Source organism: Temnothorax americanus, unplaced genomic scaffold (assembly GCF_048541705.1).
Source record: "Temnothorax americanus isolate GAGA-0224 unplaced genomic scaffold, ASM4854170v1 Scaffold1, whole genome shotgun sequence".
In the NCBI taxonomy this organism is placed as follows: Eukaryota; Metazoa; Arthropoda; class Insecta; order Hymenoptera; family Formicidae; genus Temnothorax; species Temnothorax americanus.
Genome location: NW_027509230.1, coordinates 946,314 through 967,785, shown reverse-complemented (window position 1 = coordinate 967,785; position 21,472 = coordinate 946,314). Strand labels below are relative to the sequence as shown.

General features: G+C 42.0%; 2 protein-coding genes across 3 annotated transcripts in view; both read right to left on the bottom strand.

Annotated features, from left to right (window-relative positions):
• Window positions 1–311: 311 nt before the first annotated feature.
• LOC143893486 (uncharacterized) lies at window positions 312–21,372 on the bottom strand. The gene has a single exon (XM_077398955.1). The coding sequence runs from the start codon at window positions 21,370–21,372 to the stop codon at window positions 21,022–21,024; it is 351 nt and encodes a 116-aa protein (XP_077255081.1). The 3' UTR covers window positions 312–21,021.
• LOC143893399 (ELAV-like protein 3) overlaps window positions 312–21,472 on the bottom strand; it is a 64,201-nt gene continuing 43,040 nt past the window's right edge. For both annotated transcript variants that reach the window (XM_077398844.1, XM_077398851.1), the window contains exon 8: window positions 312–19,041. In XM_077398844.1, coding sequence (XP_077254970.1) covers window positions 18,921–19,041 — 121 coding nt within the window. In that variant the 3' untranslated portion in view covers window positions 312–18,920. The remainder of the gene's footprint in view (window positions 19,042–21,472) is intronic.

The following is a 21,472-nucleotide window of genomic DNA, read 5'->3' as shown; positions in this document are numbered from 1 at the left end:
ATCGCGCGTTTTACTTCTGCTTTAATTTTATGTTTTCTTTTTTCAAGACGATGGGATGCCGACGGACGTCGCGGAAAACGGTGGAGGACGCCCGTCGGGTGTTTTCTTTTTCCTCTTTTACGGAATAAAAGGAAAGTTCCCTCCTCTCCACGGCCCCCGCATATATTTAATACTCGTTTTGTTCTTCATTTTTTTTCTCTTTTTTCCTTTCATCTTTTGTTACTACCTGCACGCACGGGCGCGTCAGGGAAAGCCTCGCGACGCGCGCGTGCGTGTTTCATGACAGTAATTACGTTTTGTTTTCCTCGTTCTCTCTCTCTCTCTCTCTCTCTCTCTCTCTCTCTCTCTCTCTCTCTCTCTCTATCTTTCGCTACTCTCTCACTATCATAATCATCACCATCCGATTAAATTGCTGGTGTTATCATCGCTTTGCGCCTTCCCTAATCATTTCGCAGACATACGATCGATCGAGACGTAGCGATCTATATCCTACGGTTTGTTTTTTATCGCACGCGCTTTGCTCGATCCGTAAATCATCGTTGTATCGTCGCGCGCAACAGGTCGCGACACAGAAAACAATTGGAGATACGAATTAGGAGAAAACACCGTCAGTTTTCGCGATTCTTGTCATTTCTTGAGATTCTCTTCCCGCGATTTAATTACCCCTTTCTTTCCGACATTCTCAAATTATTCGTTCCAACGATGACGACGTCTTTTCCGATTCGTATCACCACGATTAAATCAATCGCTATTCTTCGCTTCGTTCATCTCAAAGAATCTGATTGTTTGATCAGTTACACTCTTTTGTCGTTAGTTGCCTTTCAGTCGCTTCGATGCTTCGATAATGATCGCCTAAAAGTCTAAAATTCGTGCCGCATTGTATATACCGGACCAGTCAATCAGTCAGATCAGTCTTCTCTCGTTAAAGCGCCGAGCGACTCGAACTAGCCGACCGCTCTCTTTCGCGCGATTCTCGTCTGTTCCGAGATTCGCGAGCAAAATCGCAATTTCGGATACGAGAGAATCGCGACCGAAAGCTCGATGCTCTTCTCCTTTCTCTCCCCGTATCACAAATCTGCGATCGCTACGACTCGATCATCATAGATTTATCAGCGGTTTACCGCGGAGGAAATCCTCGCACTCGTCCTTTCTCTCACGCACTTTCATCACGTTATCTCATTCTCTCTTTTTCATCTCTTTTTTTATCTCATTCCGCATCCTCGCACGGGGATACATGAAGCGCTGAAAATATAAGTCCTGTTTAAAGGAGAAATTTAAACCAAGTATTCTTCATTTTTTTCATGAATTAATTATTAATGGACTATTTGTGTCTCGGAAGGGTTTTCTCCGCAACTACAATCACCGTTACGTTAATCGTACTTACTTTCTTTTTTATTGCAAAAGAGGAAATTAAATTTTCAGCAATTCATATTGTATTGATCATCGTTGTTGTCACCGGGCGAATCATCGTTATCCAAATCATATCTCTCTTTTGCTCTCTTCTTACACACTCACTCTTTCTTTTTCTCTTTCTTTCTCTCTCGTTCTCTCGCTCGCACGGTCTCTTTTGCCTTCGGAATTTTCGTAGTTTTCTTTTTTTTTTTCTCTTTATGCAACACATAATGCGACTAGGTAGTACAGATTAATTAATAATTAATATCGTTAGTTATACAATAATAACGTATGACTAGACAATGCAAGATAATAATTATATCGTAAATATTAATAATCATATTATGGATCGCAATTTATATCAACAATGTAGTGGCGCGCACGTGTTTCAAAGAATGTAGTGTCTAATTATACCGTTTTTACGTCTGTATGTGTGCCCTTCTTCTGTTTCTTTATGTGCGTGTTCCCGTGTGCGTGACTATTTCCCGCTTCCCCATATGTATGTATATAAATGTATGTGTGTATGTATATATGTGTCCCTTCTTTCTTCAAGGGTGGTCCATTCGTCCTGCCTCGCGGATGTTACACCGCGAATGGAATCGGAGGGTAAAATCGTACCGAAGTTAACGGGCTCGATAGCTGGGAATTCTGTAAAGCTGGTCGAACAAGTAGAAGTGACTTTTACATTTTTTTCATTCGAGACATATCTGATTCAAGGCGCGACGTGTACCGTGATTAAAAAAAAAAAAAAAAAAAGGGATTCTCTCTTTCCCGCTCCGTTTCCACGGCATGTAACATCCTACTTTTACGCACTTGTTTTATGTGTATATATGTGTAGTTTGTACATATGCTGTATATGTATATAGGAAGCTTTCTGCATTTGTTATCGTCGGTATCCCGATTAACCCCTTAAAAAGTATCGATAATGCATCGACAATCGTCAACGCGGCGGTCAACGGTGTGCCGCGTTCCGTTCGAGGGAAACGTTTTATCAATTAACGGATCCAGCTGTCACGGTGAAGTGCACGTGGTAATCCTGCCGCGCGATCCTACAATGTATTATACATTTACGGAAATAATGAAATCATTATATATCTCTGACAAATGAATGGCGACACGCGACGCGACATGACGTCTCGCGGATGCTCGATCACGTTAATTAATCGCCATATGTTCGTTTAGACCGGATCCAGGTCGAGCAAAGAGCGCAACGAGCACGAACGAACGAATTTGCTTGGATAGGCGTGGTAGAGCTCCAACGAGCTCAAGTTTTCATCTCTTTTCGCTATATCGAGATGAAGTGTTCGTGATTGTTCGTCCTTGCTTGATCTGGGATCTGGTCCCATATCTCGGACAGCAACGGCAACGTGCGAGGTGTCCCGTCGCCCGCGAGCGCGTATCTCGCACGATATAATAAGACATACTAATAATCCGATAATAATATTCGAGACGCGTAATATCGCGCTTCGTTCACTAATAATGTATAATGTACGTAATAGCATGACGATAATAATAGCAATAATAAGAACGATAATAACACCGATAAGTAAGTATGTGTTATACAGAGCTCTGTTGAGAATATAATATGGTAATCTCTCGCTTTCTTTCTCTCTCGCTCTCTCTCTTCCCAATCTCAATTTAACACTCTCTCTCTCTCTCTTTCTCTTTCTCTCTACGCATTCTATACATAACGGAAAAGCCGTTTCCGCGATTGCACACAGGTGAACTAAGATCCTCGAAGGTGTAGCGAGGAAAAATATTTCTCTGAGGCCCCCTTTTCGGCCCGGGCCCCGTAAACCCCTACTCCTTAAGAGGTTAAAAAACGTTCTAGAGACTCTTTTTCTTTCGTCTTTGTCGTTTAATGTTACACGATATGCGGTTTTGCGGCGTCGACGCCCGTCGATGATGGATCTCAACGAGGTATCATCAGCGGGCATCGGGCCTGCTCAGGGCTTGCTTCAGGGTGCAGGTTTTCGTGTCCAAATTCCGACGAACGGAAAAAAATCGACCGGAAAGATCCTTGGGAAAGGCGAAACTCTTCCGCGTTAATCCTCTCCTCCAGTCTTCCTCTTATCATATATTGTTCCGTTTCGATACGTCCGCACCGCCGTGCATTCTCTCTCTCACGACGGCGTCTTAATTATATATACAATATATATATACAAATAAAGCACGTATGTGTATATATATAATATATACTAGTTGCGGTCTCCATCGCGGCGCTCACGGAAACCCCCACGTTTAACCCGCAATTAATTCGTCGTTGCCGGGCGGCAACTCTCTCTCGTTAGATCGATTATCTAATTAATTGCGAATTTTATTCGAATTAAATATGTCATAATCAATCTTCAGGTTATCGAGGGTTAAACTGTACTTCCGTAAGCTCGCAGTGCCTTGAACACCGTGCGCGACAATCAATATTCGCGACGAGAGCAATTATTTCGCCGACGAGTTCGAAAATACTGGCATCGCCGAATGCTACGAGCTATATAGAATTAATAACGAAAAAAATGCTCCCCTTAAGTCCGCGAGGATAATTTCTCGCGCGACATACGGAGCACATACTTTTACGTCAACATCCTAATGTTTTTTTTCTTCTTCTTATTGAGCCCTGTGACGTAGTAAAGCTGTTCGCAGTAGTAAAGTTTGGTGTATGGTCAGACATGTGCTCGATGAGCCAATCGTTTTCCCGTCCCGATTCGATCGAGTCGATCCCCTCGTCCGTATACACTTCCCGCGAGGCCTAAGGAGTAAAATCTATTTTTGAGAGTCAGCGGGTGTTTCTCTTACATTTCCGATTATCAAAAATTTATTATTCTCCTCGCTTGTCATTACGCACTAAATAACTTCATCGATCGCCTATAACGTCGAATGTCTCGACAAGAGTATATTAGTATTTATCACGATGGTCGCCGCTTCAAAATTGATTTCGAATTAATGCAACAACCCCCTAATTATCCTAACTCCCTCACTCCCCCTTTATTCCCTCTTCATTCGTCTATTAATCGCTACGCTTTTTTTTTCTTTAATCGTACCATCGTTTAAGCATATCGATTATCGCGAAATTGGAAATGCTTAGGTCTTCGCGATACTATCGCTATTATTATCACTTGGAGTTTTATGCAGTCCTTGGTGCGAATTGTCCGATTAAGATTGGAAGCATTAAGGATTCGCGCAAAATTCCTCTCGCGAAGATATAATCTCTCCCCCTCTCCCTCCCCCCTCCAAAGCGTTGAACGATACTAATCGATTTACACATTCGCGTGCGAACGATCTGCTATATTTAATTGCGGAATAAGATCTATTTTCAAAATATATGTTTAGGATTACGCAAAAAAGAAGAGAGTTTAATCAATTTAATTTTTTGCGACAAAATTTATGATTTTTTATTTTTATACTTGAATTTATCTTGATTTACGCTAATAAAAATGATCACAATTTTCATAATGTGATAGTAGACTTAAACTTTATAAGAAAAAGAAAAGGAACGAAAAATAACGGTGAAATGATCTTTTCACAGCTGAGTGAAAAAGATTGAACCGGTCATCACAATTTTCACGGTGCTCTTCTTGCATAACGTTTGAAGCAATTCAGAACGCGATTCGAAAGGTATCGATATTCGAACAAAAGCCCATCGCATTAGCAGTCCGATATCCTTATTCGTCATGTTCGTTCGCCCACGTTGTCCACCTTTCGCGTTAGCGAATACACGTCGCGTAATATCTTAGCGTTATCGTTATCCTTATTATAATGTACAGCTATCGCGCATGGTTTCTCCTCCTTAATACCGCTTTTATTACTCGGTTACAGTAAATATCGCTATTAATACCGTATAAACCCGTCATAAAATACATCACTTTATTTAGATCCGCGTTACTTTCGCTTACGGTATCTACAACGTTAAGCGCCTCGCCCTTTTCGCTGCACACGTTGCGTCAATTTATCACTTATTCCAATAATAGCATACCAGATCCAGCGGCGATCCTTCTCCCTTGAAGACGCGTATGATTAAAAAGCTACCTTGTTCCCACGTCTAAATCGTGCAATTAACGCCGTCGACGCCGATTAATTTGTTTAAAGGTCAAATCGATCGATCAACTGATAAAACATACTCGTTGTCATTAAAAAGTACATATAATGTATATATGTATATATGTAAAAGAAAGGAATAATTATAACCAACTGGTATTTTATGTCAGTGAACTTTTTTCTTTTTTCTCTAGGATGCCCCATAATATACTCCGCTTATCACGTTGTTTACCATATATCGTTATGTCATGTGATCATACCAATTAACGGACCGAAAACAAATAATTTTCTAGCGCATTTTCTGGAGCTGGCATTTAATCGCGTAGGACAGCTAATTAGACAAACACGTGGGATCGATAAGCGAGTGTGTCATCGTTTTTGAACGTGTGCGTGATTAATTAATTAATTAATCGTGATAATTAATCCATCCGTTCTCGTCTCTCATCAATCCTCAATTGATAATTTTGCTCATATTTATGTAATCATTATAGTCACGTCTGAAAATTTTCCAGATATTCCGATAATAAATACAATAAATTCATTGTTAAAAAAAAATCAAAATTATTTTTAAAAAAAGAATGGTTTTATATATTTTTTCCTAATATCGGATTAGGAATATCGGAATACATCGTTCTCTTTATCATCGCTCGAAGATTGATCTCGCGGATAATCGTACACGCAAATTGATCGGATGATCTGATAAATAAAACGTGTTGAAAAAAAGTCTTAACATTAATCACGTTGTAATTTCCCTCATGACCGTTCCAGTTACGATTCGTTCGTGTGCGTGATTAACTTTCCATATGTTTCCTCATCTTTCCATCAGTTGACCGACGATATTTAAAAACAAATCGGTAAAAAAACAGAATCGTAATTTTAAAAAAGCAAGTTTACCGTAAAATTATTTTAAAATATTAAACACTTATTATCCGTATATAAAAGAACTTAAAAATTAAATCTCAACAAATATCATTATTCCATAATTAATTCATTTTTTAAGAGAAACTTTTTGAGTTATAAAAAAATTACAAAAACGTGTGATGAGTCACGAATCGAAGTTAATTCTCCCATGCATTTCTCTAGATCGTAATTTGGCGTTCACTCTCTTTCGTTGACCGATAGTTAACAGGAAAAGCTAGTATCATTATTAAATTGAAAGAAATATTGGATGAAACCAATTTTCGTATTTCAAAGTGTGCGTGTTTAATGTCTTCCGTCCGCTCCTCGATTGTATCCATCGATCGCATCTATACTCGTTGGTCATAACGAAATTGTGAAACAAATCTTCGCGTGGAAATTATGTCGCGTATCAAGCGGTGTGCGTGATTGGAGCTCTTAGATCTTCGATATCTCATCAATAGCTTGATACTCATAACAAGAACGAAAGTAATCGGATAGTACAGAGATGTAAGTTATTCAAGAAATCGTATATATTTCGTCCAAAGTGGCATAAACAGATCATTCGTCTATTTACAGTTACGATTATCGTTGAAATATCGGTAAAATACGGACAGATTTTTATCTCAGATTCTTCGGCGAACGAAGCGAGAAACAGTCTTACGCTATTTCGCTTTCGCTCGCAGGATCATGCGACCGAAAGAAAATGATATTTTACTGTGCGCTTCGATCGTATCAATTTTTTTCTAAAATTCAAAAGGGAAATCTCTCTCTCTCTCTCTCTCTCGCCTCTCGCATTCTTTTTCCTGATTAATGCGCTTAACGCTAACTTACAGTGCTTTTCATTTTCATATTCATTCGTGCGCTCGTTCCTTTTTTCTCACTCGCTTTTGCCTTTTCTAATGGCGTGATTTGTCCGTTTAATGACTGCCTCAAGGCTGGAAATATCCAAATAGAAGTATTGCACTGCGTTTTAGCCTGCCCGACAATAGTCTTTATATGAACACTTACACATACAACGTTATAATATCGTAGTGGTAAAATTGTTGGTAGTCATAATATAGTAGTAGGAGGCCATCGAGCGACAAAAACGACGACTCGCCAATGCACAGATTGGAAAATATCGATCGTGTTGGCGATCTCTTAACATCTGGTAAACTATTAGCTCGCTTATCTGGACGTTCTTCTCAAAACATAATTCGCGCAATGAAAAATCGTCATTCGCTTTAGCCCTAGAACGCTGCCGATACTTTACGATGTGCCAAACAATCTGCTTAACGATAAACTGACGTGGTATCGCGTTAAGAGAAATGTCATAGCATACAGTAGCATTCTAGGATTAATAGTCGCTGCGGATAAAAGTAAGAAATACATAGTGTTTTAAATATCATGTAACACAAAATTGTCTCTTGATTATTCAATATAAATAAATGAATGTGAATGGAGTAAATTCATTGAATAGACTAATACTTGTTTCAATTTTAATCAAGTAACTGTTCAACATTCATCTTGAATCAATATTAAAGCTAAAGCATAGAATTTTGTTACTTTTAATTAAGATAACTGCTTTTTTGGATAATATCTCTTTCTATAGTCCAGAAAAGAAACAGAGTCTTTTTGCTTTAATAATAATAATATTCCATTCGAGTCCATGTTGAATATGTGCGCCCTTTGCTACAAAGGGATATACATCTTTGGCGGTAGTACGATAATACGTTTCGAAGTGTCGATAATCAAAAGCGCGTATATACATGTACATATGTATATTTATATATTATATAATATTTCTCGTGGCTTTTTTGTACGTAGAGGGTTAACGCGCTGTGGAATGTACGGGAATGTATGTGAACGTTCTCATCCGTCTTTGTCCAAAATTACTCGCATATATCGAATAATACGAGAGGTGCTGCAATGAATATACACGCATATTAATGTTCCAGTTTCGAAGATATTTAAATCAAATATTTTGAGAGTTGTCTGGACGCGGCTTATTTTTAATCCATTTAATAATCCAAGTAGAAGTATGCATCGAAAGAACTTTCATGTTAATACGTTTTTCAAATTTGTTTTGCTCAGAACAATATCACGTAATTTAGTCTACTTGTATTTGCATTGTGTGCAAAAAATAACTAATCTCAATTATTTAAAATTTTTATTTTGACAGCAAAAATATATTCATGAAGACTCTAATGAGTAAGTAAATAAAAGCAATTCAAATTACAACAATTGCAACAATTCCGATCCTGGTGGACTAAAAGAGCGGAATATGAGATCGCGGACGAGAGAAGGAAGTCTTTCGTATCGCGCGATAACCCTCAAGATTCGGATGGAATGTTTCGATATAAAATGATCGATATTGGCCTCTGATCTTACTTATACATCAACAAGCACCTCGCAAATATTTCGTCGAAATATTAAGCACCCTAACTCTTCATCCCTCTCGCCCATTCGCTAATGAATCTTAACTTTCTTAGTCTCTCTTAGTCTCTTTCTCTATATACTTCGCTCTCGCGATAGTAAAACGAACGATTTTGAAAAAACGCCAAAGTAAATAGCAAAGCCTTTGTAAATAGTAACGTTCTTTTTTGTTCTACACGAATTATACGAATTACAACGTGTTCTTTCGGAACTACTTTTTCTTTAGTTATTAACTTTGATTCACACGACACGTCGCGAGTAGAAAATAATATCCGCTGTGCTTTCATCATAAGTATAGATTTGAGAAATAAGCGATGCGTCTCAGAAAAGAGTTACCGAATCGCAATGCAAATCTTTGAAAACAAATTTGCGCAAACGGATTGTGTGTGCGGTACACGAATATTAATTTTACTCACGATAACGTGCCGGAAATGCAAGCGAGGATTATCGCGAGGTCAGTTGTTCTCCGCATATTTCAAAGATACGTTCAGCGTACATTTAACACTAAACCTAACTGCCTGCTTTAGCTCATCGCCTATCGTACCGCGAATAAAATTTGAATAGTCGTATTTAATTCGCGTCATCGTACATTGATAGGGAACAAAGGATCGCTGCCGGGCTTCCTCGAGATGCTCATAAAAACGCTCGGGAAGAAAGATCATCTTCAATTGGCTTCTATATCTCGCGTTGACGCTAATAAACGTCCTGTTTCGAATAGGCCTCATCTTCCGCGACTGCGCATACGATCGGAGTGACCGACAATGAGACAAGCTGGTCCCGAACTAAACCAGTCTGGACCGATCTCGACCAGCCTGGTTTAGGAGACGGAGCGATCGTGCACGGTTTTTTCAATCATTCTGGACGCGGCAAACTTCGTTTTGTCCGACAAAAAAAAGTTTGAGGGTAGTTGGAAAAAGAAGTCCTCCTCACAAAGAGACTTTCCCGATGTTCGTCGAAGCTTCCGAGCATGTTCCTCCCTATATATGCCAGCTAGGTCGGTCGAGACCGGTATCGGGAGGAACGTAGAACGCGAGACTTCCCTTTCCAGCTTTCCCCTCGAAGGGCAGCTTCGTCGAGAAGCTATACCTTCGTACTTCGTAGTTCGACGTAAAACGAGATTCCTCGCTAATGCGTCGCCACGCGTGTGCGCGTATCGAAGTGCAAGTATAACTTCCTCTAGTCGCACAAGGACGCTTAATTCGAGTAGCTTAATTAAAAACGCGAAATTACGAACGTCGGTCGTTGCGAGATTCGGTAACAGTCTTATCGATGAGCGAGCGAGTCTCTCGGCGCCATCGTGATTCGGAAAGAAGAGAACGACCGATACGGTTGCATCGCGCGCCTAACTTGGATATTAAACGAGATGTTTGCGCGATTAAAACGCAATATGGCATATTTTGCCGCACATCAGCTGATCGTAGCTGCTACATTATCGCACGAACTTGCGGGCTTCTCTCTCGATAAGGTTGATCGATCGTCAATTTAATTTAATTACCAACGAATCATGCCAGATTTGCAAGACCGCAACAAAATGACGATCTTTTCATTCAAAGCGGAATGCACGCGGCAAATCACGGCTGTTACAGTGGTAATCAATTGACGACGATCAATTTAGCTCGCAGGAACGCGTGAAAATTGAAAAAAAAAATGTTTTTCGCACCCTGGCCACGAGGAGGACCCCGATTTGCTTTCAAGTAGAAGATTATAGACCGGAAGAACTCTACCCTTCTGCTCTCCGTCCCTTCCCTCCCTCCCCCCTTTCCGCGATTATTTGCGAAATCTGTTCCATTAAACGTACAACGAAAATCTTCGGGACACCCGTTGGAAAACCGTTATCTTCGTTTATATATCTCGAAATTGTTCGTGTTTGTATTCGCGCGCTTGACTTTCCGTTGTTTTTTTGTGTTTTTTTTCTCGTTAGTTTAATAATTACATTTATATTCTTATATCGCGTACTCGAACGTTTGTGTGTGAGCTTGTGTGTGTATGTGTGTGAGTGTGCACATGTGACATTCTCGCTCCTCTCATACTACCTCCTTTCGCTCTTTCGCTTTTATTCTCTCGTTCGCTTGCTCTCTTCTCCCAAGACCACATCAATCGTTCTCCAGACTCTCTTTTTTCGCTCTCTCGTTCATCCTCGCGCAGTTATCTTGTTCTGTTTTTTTTTTTTAGTATCACTATAGAGTTATCGTAATTAAATATTTATACATCCATTGACAGACTAGCTACCACGTTTTTTTGTTTCGTTTAAATATAGTTTCATAGATATCAATTAATTTAATTAATTAATTAGTTATTATAAGTTATGATAATTAATAATTAGAATAATCAAAACATGTACAGAAGATTATAGATTATCTCACTGTCTCTCTTCTCCTCTTTCTTTCCGCTTATTCCCCACGCTCTCCCTTTCATTCCCTGGACTCACATATTTTTCCCTTCTCGTCCACCTAATCTCTCTGTCCCTATTTCTTTCTTATTTCGCCTTTTTTTGTTACAGAGTATTTATCAGTTTTTATTTTGGATCGTTGTGGCTCGTCTCGGAGTAATTTCTCGAGTATTTTAAATATTTTCTATTTCGTTCTCTCACTCTTTCACTCTTTCGCATTCGTTCTGATTCTCTTTCTCTCTTTCTCCTATTTGCACGATATCCCCTTTCTCTCTCTCTCTTTCTTTCTCCCGCTTTCTTGTCTGCATTTTTTTTAAATTAGTTAGTTTAGACAGTACATAAATACTTTTCATTTTTTTTCTTAGTTAGGCCTACGGTGAGCTATAGAGTTGCTTTTACTGTTTTCCCCTCACGACACTGTTTCCGTTCCGCGCACGATTTCCGCATTCATACACGCCGGAAAACGCTTGCGTGCGTACGCGTACCCAAGTCCGCGCAAAAATAGTATCCCACAAGTGGAATTTGCATAAAAAAACATGACTCGCATAAAAAAATTAACCGATCCAAGAGTCGAGATAATTAATTTCAAAAGAAGATGCAGCGTTATCGTGACTCGTAACACAGTTATGCGCAATTATTCGAAATTTTTAACATATTGAAAACCAAAGTGGAATCGCGGACGGTTAGAAAAATGCATGCAAGGGCGCTCGCGGAATCTGTAATGATGACAATTAAAGTTCATGGATGTAACTCCCATTCTCTGGACGATGAGAATTATCGAGCGATGAGAGGGTGTTCGGATTGAAAAAAAGAGCATGGGGCGGGCGATGTTTATTCGGTCATTGATGCCGGCGTAATGATGGCACAATTGCAGATCGGAGGATCTCTCTCTCTCTCTCTCTCTCTCTCTCTCTCTCTCTCTCTCTCTCTCTCTCTCATCACAAGGATTTTCCCTACATGCTACACCTGTTTTCCTCGTAACACGAAGGAAGAAGGCGATCAATGATGAATAATGACGATGGGTGAATGAATCAATGACTATGAGTCTTGTAATAAATTTATTATGCCGCATTTAATGTATGAAATGGAATAATGATTACGAATGGTCGCATATGAATTTATGCGCGATATAGTGAACGATTTGATGAAACGATTTGATCGTGGCATTTCGATGGTAATACATAACGACGCGAGATATGAGATGATCGGTGTGTCAGCGAATCGACGAATGAGTCTTTAAAGCGAAACCGAAACGATCCTAGGATGAATGCCACGATTGCGATAGATGACACGATGCGATTAATGACAATGATTTATGGACAATCTCGTGATTTACAACTAACAAACAAATCGCCGCCACATACTGACGACGATTGTGCGTACTTTAGCATACAGCGACGCTGCTTCGACGTATGAGAAACGATTTCGCTGAAAATCTTCGGGCGGATTATCGTTCGCGGACACCGATCCGCGAGAGTTCTCGAGATCGAGTTGAAAATTACGAAAATTACGCCGCGAATTTTCAGCGAGACCGTTCGCAAAACGATTCCATCGCTGGAATCCTTTTGACTGATTATCAGTATTGCGAAAAAAAAGAAAACTAAGTCGGTTTCGTTGTCATTCGAAATTTCATTCCCAGCTCCGAACAATTAATTTCGTCAATGTCAATGACTGTTATGATTGCACTTAATTATATAATTAGCTTCCTCTTTGTTTAAATTGTTCGTAAAATCGGCTCGTCTTCGGCGAGGCGCCAGTTCGCGAGGAAAGATAACGTTTTTTTTTTTTTTTTTTACTACAGCACCACTTTTGGATTTTCCCGGAGCTGCGCCTCGGCCGACCAATGGAGCTTTTATATTGCACAGATGCGAGGCGAATAAACATCGCGCGCATTTTACGTCAATCGATCTCCAAATTTATATATCGAGAAATATCAGCAATGGATACCAGAAAATTAATGGAAACTTGTGTAAGGATGATAAATATGAGTGATCGATGCGGCAAGTCTCAAAATATACCTCTAAAGTAATAGTACAGGTGAAGATAGAATAAAGCGGGATTTCTTTTACCAACGTCCACATTGCTAATATTTCCAAGGCGACCTGAACGCGAGTAAGGAGAAATTTATATCATTAAAAAGTTCGTATTTCTTGCGACGTGCCAACGAATATGACGAGTCTCAATGGAATTAACGGAACGTCCGAGCTTCAACGCTGATGCTCGACACCACTGTTCGTTTCGTTACCGTACCGGCTTGCTTCCCATCCGGCCGAGCCCCCTCTCATCCCTCTCTCTCTCTCTCTCTTTCGCGACGCCCTGCCGAGAATACCGTTTTCTCCGCAAATATTCCGCGCTATCCCGAGAGGACCCATCGTCGAAGTCCCCGCGAGGGTCCGGCGCCGATAGAATCGCGCGTCTCGCGATCCTCCAGAAATTCCCCATCGACGACGAGTACGTCCCGGTCATTTCGCCGACGAACAAGCAATAGGAGATCCCCGCGATACCGTACCTCGAGTACTTCCGAAGCCGATCGTCGAGTCAGTAGAGATTCGCGACGACTCGCGGAGACTCATCTTACACGCTCAAATATACGGTGCCGCGAGAACGACCTAATAATAACGTCGTTGATCCCGCGACGTTATACTTCCGCCCTTCCCGCAACAATACACGATTCCCATCATCGCGCGCCGATCGTCGTCCGACAGATTGAGCCGCGTTCGATTTTTCCAGCACGCGTTTTCCCGTCCTCCGCAATCTCTGCCCTTCTTTTCTTTTCTCTCTCTCTCTCTTTCGCACTCTCTCTTTCTCTCTTTCTTTCTTTCTCTCTCTCTCTCTCTCTCGCTCTCTCTCTTTCATTTTTTTTACGAGTATAAGAGGGTACGAGCGCTAGTTAGTAGTACAATAATATCGATAATGCGACTAATGGTTAAATGTAAATCGTTTAATAAATGTAATATCGTTCGTCCATCGCAGAAATCAGTTAGAAACCGCGAATGTACCGATCTACTTCGAGGCTCTCGTATCTCTTTCGAGATGTTGCACAGGATACACCTTGAAATCCTGCCGTCGGGAAAGACCCCCGCGTCCCACGGGCGCGCCTGTGCGGTCGGCGAGTACACCGAATATACATCGGAGATTCGGACGAACCGCATTTGAGATGCACGAGGAGTGCACGTACGTTAAACATTATTTATTCGTCGTTAATTCTTCGCGCGCTCGACATAGAGAAACGCAGTCTTCGCGACAGAAAGCCGATTTGCCGCAAGTTAAATTTAATAAAATTAGAAATGCGTCTGCTTCGAAAAGTTTGATATGTGATATATGTATATGTATAAATAGAACGTATCTGTAACTAAATTAATTTTTAATTAAATAAAAGAAGAGAAGAGGTTGTTCCTCGAATATCGCGATACAAGAATCGATGACTTCGCGGATCGCACAGGCTAAGCTCGCGCGGCTGCGCGCGTGGTAATATATGTACCGTGTGTATGCATGTCTAATTCCGTGGTTTTATGTTCCTTCCCCTTCTCCGAAGTCATCGGTAATTATCATACTCATTATCATCATCATCATAGCGATATAACTAACAACGATTATTGAGACATAAATACAATACACATAATGTATATCTAACGTATATATAATAATCGTATGTAATATTATATTTAAGTAGATTAGCGTGCTCATTCTCCCTTTCACACTCCCTCTCTTTCTCTCGTTCTCGCGCTTTCTCTCTTTTTCTCTTTCAAACTCGCCTCTCTCCATCCTTTCGCCTGCGACATTAATTCGGTCGACAAATTGTTGCGAGCGCGAGTCGGCACCCCCTAAGAGTTGGGGTAGGGCTCGCATTACTCTTTAATCGCCCGGTCACTATCCTTCCCTCTCGCATCTCCCTCCTTAATCTTGAATCACTTCTCAGTAAGTAATCTGCCCCCGTAATAGATTGGCAGCAGATTTTCTCAGATATCACGGAGCCTGCCAATGTAATCTGATGGCAGAAACCGAGCAGAATCTGTCATTTTGTGGCAAACATTTAAATGGCAGATTTTGCTCAGTTTCTGCAATCAATTTGCCATTGTATTCCGTTAGCACTTAGCAGAGTCGGTTATATTGCTGCTGGCATTCTATCGACAAAATTTATAGCGGACATTTTCAAAGTCTGTTCTCGACAGATTTGGCTATCCGAGGACCATGGTCCTCGTGTCCGCGTCTCTCTTTCTTTCTCTCTTCCGCCCGCCCTATTATTTTACATCTACGCCTCGCGTCTCGAGCGACGCGACTCCCTTCGGACCATTCGTTCGAGATCGAATCCAGAAAGAATGCCTTTCGGACTTCAAGGATCAACGAGTGCTCAATCGCACCGATACTCGAAGCGGCCGAATATTAAATCACCTTGCTCACCTTCCGAATCACCCATCATCGCGGAAGATACGCAAGTAACTCGACATCCTGCTAGACTCCCGGAAGTTCGACTCTCTTTCACCCGACGTGAATCGTTCGAACGAGGAACCGTGAATCGTCGTCGACGATTTTAAGTTCCTTGAAACGGCAGGAATGATTCGATGGTCGTATCTGGACGTCGACGTTGAATCGACGTTAGCTCGCGGAGTTTGTATTTCGAGGGACTATTGTCCTTGCGAAGAATCGATTTGTACGCTCTCTTAATGTAATGAAATATTTACTTTCACGTCGAGATCGAACTCGACTCGATTTTCTTTCTCCACTTTGTATCGAGTCATCCCTCTACAACGCAGTCAACGCAATTTGTTTCGATCACGATTTTCTTTGGAACGTACATAAAACAAGCTCCAAGAGTAATAAATGGAATATTAAGGACTAGCTTAAAACTCGAATTACGCATAGTAATCTCTAGACCATTCTACGCACCGTCGTGAACACCGCCAGCAAAGTGTGCGCTGAAAAATCATTTTTTCTCCAAAACCATCTTGCACCGGGAAACATGCGGTAGCATCTTCCGCGGATATACATGGCGCTATCGAGATCGCCTCCAGATTTTGATAATTAAAACGAGCAATTCGTGATTCGCGCACGACTCGTTTCTATATAGCGGTGTTCGCGACTATGTTAATAGTAATTATGAATAATAAAGACGCTACGAACCAGGATCCATGAGCGGTGTCTCGTGCATCGAGGTCGAGCGGCTCGTCATTCTTTACATCGCTATTACATCAGTCTGTAACTCGTGGAATGTCAGGAAGAGATCGTGAATTGTCGATGAGGGAGGGTGGGTGAGTAGGTCGAGAGGAGGAACGAATCGGCGATGATCATAAGGAGGGTCGGGATGCCGGGTGAATATGTGGCAACTGAAACATTTTTAATAGAAATAAAACAAACGACGTTTGAACCAAACACAAATCAGTTTAATCCTTAAATAAAACATAATAAATTGTTGTTATTTAATAATTAAATAAATAAATAAATAGTCGGTAGTAGTAAGTAGTAGTAGTAAGTGGTAGTAGTGGTGGTAACACAGCAGTAGCGGTAGTAGCAACGTAATAGTTATAGAGCGGTTGGCAGAAAGTGGCGACAGTAGAGCGATGTTAAGTGAGCAAGTGAAAGAGAAGTACTTGTTTATATTCTTTTCTAATATTATTATACGAGAGTAAGTAATGAGGTGTTAGAGGTTACACGTAGCTACTAGACGAGACATAAAAAATATACACGATCATAAGTAATAATAATAATTAATTCATAATAATAATGAGACGATGACGATGGCAATAATAATAGTAATCAGAATAATAAGTATAATCGTATAATAATACGGCAATAATAGTGAGAAGAAGAAGAATAATTATTATAATGGCAAATGTGTATTCGCACATGTGTAATATGAAACGTCCCGAAAAACGGGCGTCTCGCTGATGGGATGCGTCTCACCACCGAGAGGATGCGTCGAGATACGATTCATCTCTCACGTATCCGCGTGAAATTACAGCTGTCAAGCTGTGAACTCATTCGCGGCAAGTGGCATATCAGAGTACGCCGTTAATTTACTCTCTAATCAATAACGATCTATCAATATTCTATATCGGTGCTCGCGCGACAAGCACGCGAAATATATATTTCAAATTGCGAATAAAAAACACCGTTCGCTCGTGCGAATCAATCGAGGGAAACGCCTCGTACGTGCTGTCTGCACGTACAAACGTATTGCGCTCTATTGCGACATTCTAGTATAATAGTGCTGCGATATAATCATGAGCGATGAAGGTGGAGACCAATCGTTCTTCGAACGCCCTCCGATCAGCGAGTTTGCGCTTACGCGGCGACGTTTTAATGCCCGTCGACGCCTTAATTTGCACTAACGTTCACGAGATCCTGGCGCCTCGCCGAGACGCCCAACGCCTCCGCGTTCTTCATCGAGCAAGGATTCGCGCGCGCGAATCGGCGACGGCTCTGAATAAATAAAGTAATGTCTCAGAAAAAGAAAATCCACGACGCTCGTGGGAGTCGCGCGCGACTTTTCCGAGGGACAGTCTCCTCGCAACTCCCGGACTAGACACAAAAAGGTACGCATAAATAGGACAACATACATGTTTAAATGTTTTTTTTTGTTTCCTTGACTAAATCTACCCTTAACCGTATCGCTTCACTCTCAATTAAGTAACGCGCGATCCGCGTCCTCACGCTCGCCTCGCGCCATTTGGAGATCCATCGATCGTTCTCCGTTTATAAGTCGTCTCAGGCGAGTTCGCAATTGCGGATCAAGGACTGCTACCCGTTGTGAAAGATCACTCGAGAGAAGTGACGGAAGCGGGTGCGAAAAATCACTTCGATAACGTGATCTCTGCGCGCAATCGCAGAGAATCACCTTTTCGAAAAGCGATTTCTGAACTACTTACACTTGCGGACGCACTCCTTGAGCTGCGGTCGTGCAAAGTCTCGTTGGGATAACGATTCCACCAAAGCGACGAGCAGCTACGGAAAATCGCTTCAGGATCTTGTCTACGATACAATCAATGTTTCGATAAACCGAATCGTCATCATTCAAAAGAATGGCAACGACAATCGCGCGAACGAGCGTGAGGAATCTGGCTCGCCTGCTTCGCGCCGTTTCATTTGGCCGCGCTCGTCGTCGCGTCCGCGCGCCTTTAGCTTCTCACTACCGATATTTATCTTTTCTTTATCTTTCGCGTAAAACCGCACCGACGACGCGGCAGCTTGCACGTAGACTAGATGCGTGATTCCTTAAATCTGACTTGAGATCGAACGTCAACCAATCTTGTCATTAATCCGTATCACATACCGGTCGCATGCACCGTCCTCGAAGCACATGCAGGAACGGGAGAAGCTTTCTCTTCTAGAATTTCAAAGTTCTAAAGAGACCCAGTCCGCGATAAATCTGCAAAGTATATAATTTTTTCGTAATATTGAATCTTGGAACGAGAATTTAACAATATCGATGTTTCATGACACAAAGGTAAAAGTAAAATAACGGATGTTACTGCATCCGTTTCTTCTTCTATCATCGTGTTTGCCCTCGTATCGATGTAATCCTCAATGTTCGCGCGGGAATATTTCCCAGGATCGTCAATTAATCAACCGCAACGACAAAAAGCGTAAGAACCTTATCGTAAGCATAAGAACCTAATCAAACGCGCGCGATGTTCGAGCGATCACGCGTTTCTGAATAATTATCTGATGGCTCACGTATTGTAAAGTGTAAAAGTGTATATCTATATATATATATTTATGTATATGCGAAGATTTAAGTATCTTTAATTTTTTTTTATCAGACAAAAAACCTTCTTTTATATTCTTATTCCCGATTTTACCCGGAATCTCTCGGAGAACTATAAAAGACTTGACGCGAAGCTACGTAACATCTCGTAAAATACCCTCTCGGACGGTGCATCCTCGCGGAGAATTGCCGAGAGTCAGAGAATCCGATCCTGCAATGCGAAAGCACATTTTTACTACCTAATAAATACGTCTTATATAAAAAAAAAAAGAAAAAAAAAAAGGGAAAACGAAAGAGACACATTACATACGCGCGTATCATCGGCACGTATGCGCGGCAATGGAGACCACCTGAGTACTGACTAGCACGAAGTGTAATGGTTATTATAATACGCGGTTAGATCGCTTCGCGATCCCTCAGGCCATGCTCTCTCCCTCTTTTTCTCACTCTTTCTACCTATACCGAGCCCCGAGAACCGTCGATCCTCCGGGGAGCCGCCTCGCCCGAGAATAAATACGTCGATGCTCGTCAAACGGTTAACATCCTAATTATTAAACTTACGGGGTTACATTAAGGTACACATCGTGCCCGCACATTGAAATCTCCTCCGTACGATCGTACGTGAGTGCGAGCCCTGCCCCACAATACCTGTTTTTCTTTTCGTATTTCTCTCTTTCTCTCGATTACCATACGGCCCCCGCGCGTTTCGAATTCTTAAACCCTCGAAATCGATTTAACCTTTTTAACCTACCCTGATATCTCCTTCCCTTCCCTTCGCACTTCGTTCGTACCCTCCACCGTACTCCCCACCTGTTTCTCTCTCGTTCTCATCCACACGACGCTAATACTCTAAAACTTATACATAAAACGAGTATGTATAACCACCTACTACTAAGCACTGTGTGTGAGTGTTTCTCTGAGGTTTTATTCTTTTATACTCCTCTCCATCTTTTCTTTCTTCCGTCTCTCTTGCTTCCTTTCACTCTCTCCCTTTCTCTCCCACCCATCAGCTCTCTTTCTCCCGCATTTCGACGAGTTTTATCTCGTGTAAGCGCGTCTCGAAATATGTTTCTCTTTCACGACAGCCCGCCGTTCTTAACACCGCGAGTTTTGGTGATCGTTCTACTTGTACGTGCAAGTGTATGTGTATGTGTGTATATGTATATTAATTGCGTGTCTGATGTGTGATTCAGTCTCACAGCCCGATATCGTCGTGACTAATCCGGTCATGGATGTACATTAAGTACAGAAAAAAATATATAAATAAAGGTCGGCCGAAATGCCCGGCGGAGGCTCTCGACGCATCGTCAAATGCTAATCGAAAAGAAAGTCCTTTTTTCTCTCTTTCTCTCTACCTTTCTTCCTCGCTTTCATTCCTCGGTTTTTTGCGCCTTCCTCTTTCCTCGAGCTTCGAGCTCTCCCCGTCTTGTCGTCTTGTTCACACACGCGGACGCAACTTGGTCCACAAGCATGCCTTCGCGTACACATACATGTAAATCGGCAATATGTATATACAGGTATATACAGCACGGACAAATTACTGTGCGAGTTACGCGTAAAACCTAGTAAGCAAACTTCGAGATTCGGCTCTTTCCTCTTTAATTGATCTTTTTATCTTCCTATCATCCTCGCGCGTCAGGAAAATTTATGCCTTTGTAACTAGGAACGAAAATTCCTATCCGGCATTTTGTAGCATGTGGAGGGACGCAAAACGAAGGCAAAAACGCGCTTCAATCTCTCGTCTTCCAAGTCAAATTTTTTTACAATTTTGTGTCAGTAAGACGCCAAGGATGTTTCCTGTTCGCGTGCCTTCTTTTTGTCTTCGACCAACGACGCAAGGACAGAAACTCGAAAGAGGAAGAGCGCAGCGAGGAAAAGAAGGGGAATGAGAGGACACGAGAGGACTCGTTAATATCGCATCTTTTTTCTACCCCCCCCCCGTTATTTTCCTTCGAGCTTTCCACACGCACAGTCCACGATTACATATCGGACAGTCGAACGATCCAACCTACTTATTTCTAATTAAGTATCTCTCGCGCGGCCTTCTTTCTGTTTCCTTCATTTCTTCTTTCTTCAACCGTTCTTTTTCTCTTCCTCTCTCACGCACACACACACGCACGCACACGAACGCAACAGGCACACATATGCTCAGGTTCTCTTTCCCTCTTTCTCTCTCACACACTCCTCGCAACTACACTTTCTCGCTCTGCTGAAGCTTCTTGCTGCCGGCCTGACGATTGTTGTTGGATTTGCTCTTCAGGGAGGTCTGCTTGGCTTGCGCGTGCTGACGCTGCTGTTGCTGTTGCTGCGTTGCCGTATTCGCCGCTCCCGAGACGGCCATCTCGATCGCCCGAGTGAGATCGTGTATGCGCGACGGTAGACGCTGAAGGAACGGCTGCCGTTGGCCCTTGACTCCTCCATGAAGGATGCCGCCGCCGGTGCCGCCGACCCCGATGTGACTATTGATGTTATTGATGTTATTACCAATACCGCCCGGCATCTGACCAGGCCCTCGCTTGTTGTAAAGATGACCTGCCGGCATCGGTACCGGCAGCTGTACCACCGCCGCGGTACGTAGCAGCCGATGACGACGATGATGATGATAGGGCGCCGCTGCCGCCGCCGCGTCCGCCGCCGCGGCC

Excerpts from the sequence above, each read along its gene's own strand:
- LOC143893486 (XM_077398955.1), bottom strand. The coding sequence starts at position 21,372 with ATGCCGGCAGGTCATCTTTACAACAAGCGAGGGCCTGGTCAGATGCCG.